General features: G+C 73.4%; 1 protein-coding gene across 1 annotated transcript in view; it reads left to right on the top strand.

Moving 5' to 3' along the window:
- Positions 1–1,227: 1,227 nt before the first annotated feature.
- The window catches only part of Tmem59l (transmembrane protein 59-like), a 5,393-nt gene continuing 5,115 nt past the window's right edge, over positions 1,228–1,505 (top strand). Inside the window, exon 1 of the mRNA XM_013028323.1 lies at positions 1,228–1,278. Coding sequence (XP_012883777.1) covers positions 1,228–1,278 — 51 coding nt within the window. The remainder of the gene's footprint in view (positions 1,279–1,505) is intronic.

Genomic DNA, 1,505 nt, shown 5'->3' with positions numbered 1-1,505 from the left:
AACCCGGCCCCGGAGACCGCCGTGGGAGTAGGGGTGACCCCCTTCCGGGGGCCTGCCCCCCTCGACGACCGGGGACGGGACCCGGGGACTCCAGGTCCCCTGTGTGGACTCGGGGTGGCCCCGCCCGGCTCGGGCCCTGGGCGCCCTCTTGGAGGTGGGGACCGGGCTCCGGGGTGGCAGGCGCGGCCGGGCTTCCCGGACACAGCTCCCCTGGAGGGGGCTGGGGGGCCCCGGGCCCCATCTTCAGCCTCCACCCACCCAGGTGCTCGGGCCTGGGACCCGGCGCGCCCCCCGCGTCCCATCCGTCAGCAGAGCCTGCCAGCACCGCCCCCCGCGGTTCCCACGCCCGCCCCCCTGCGCCCCGGGCACGCCAGGGAGCTGGGAGAGGAAGCCGGGCGGGCGCCGCCCCGCACCCCGGGCCTCCGCGCCGGCGGCTCCGACTCCGTCCCGTGTCCGCCGCGAAGAAGGGCCTGGCGTAGCTGCGCCCGGTTCTGGGAGGTTCTCTGCCCGGTCTCCTCCGCGAGGCCCAGACCGCAGGCCTGGCCTTCCGACCTCCTCCCGGCCCTCGGCGGTCCCGGCAGCACCGATCCACGCCGACGTGCGCTGCTCCAGCCCGAGAAGGGAACGGGACTCCACGGAGGGACCGGGGAAGAGCTCAGCCGACAGGCGCAAAGTGGAAGGGGGGGTCCTCAGGCCCCGCAGAGCGCGAGCCGGGTCCCCCCACCCGGCCCGGCCCCGCCGGCCACCCTGATCCACTCCGGAGGCTGGAGGTTCGAGGCCAGCCAGGGCCGAAAAGCCCGGGAGAACCAGTAAACTACGAGTGGGGCTGCGGCTCAAGGGGCAAAGTGCCAGCCTTGAGCGAAACAAGCCCCGGAACGGCGCCCGGAGCCGGGGTTCAAGTCCCCAGACGCCCACAGCCCGCTGCCTGCAGGCCGAGGCCCCGCTGGCCCAGGCCGGTGGACAGCCCCGGCCGTCCTTACCCACCCCACCTCGGGCAGCCAGAGCCCAAACCTCCCACTCGGGGAAGAGTGGACCCAGAATGCCCCCCAGTGAACCCCTTCTTTCCTTACCCTGTTTCATTTGACAGAATTTTTGGCAAATATTGACCCAGGTCCTTCAAGGAGGCTGGGAATGTACTGGAAGGCCAGGGCCAGGTGGAGGGGGGGAGGTGTGGAAATGGGGGGGCGCAGGGTCCTCTCTCAGGCCAGAACCTTCCATGCAGGCAGGATGCCCAAGAAGTCAGGCTTGGGCTGGGGGACCTCGGGTGCACGAGGAGGGGTAAGGGGACCCCAAGAAGGAGCCGGGCCAGCGGCCAGCCTGACGCCCTTCCCGGGACCCCCGGGCCCTCGGGGGCGCGGGCTGGGTGGGGGTCAAGGCCAGTGCGCCCTAGGCTACCGGCTGTAGGGATGGGGTCCACGGGGAGGGTCCCCTGTCCGCGGCACCCGGGAGGCACCGAGTCCCGGCGAGGCCCCTCCCCTCGCCGCCGGGCGCCCGCCTCACCCCGG

The sequence above is a fragment of the Dipodomys ordii genome, unplaced genomic scaffold (assembly GCF_000151885.1).
Source record: "Dipodomys ordii isolate 6190 unplaced genomic scaffold, Dord_2.0 Scaffold108, whole genome shotgun sequence".
NCBI classification, from domain to species: Eukaryota; Metazoa; Chordata; class Mammalia; order Rodentia; family Heteromyidae; genus Dipodomys; species Dipodomys ordii.
This window is presented reverse-complemented; position numbering and strand designations above follow the sequence as displayed.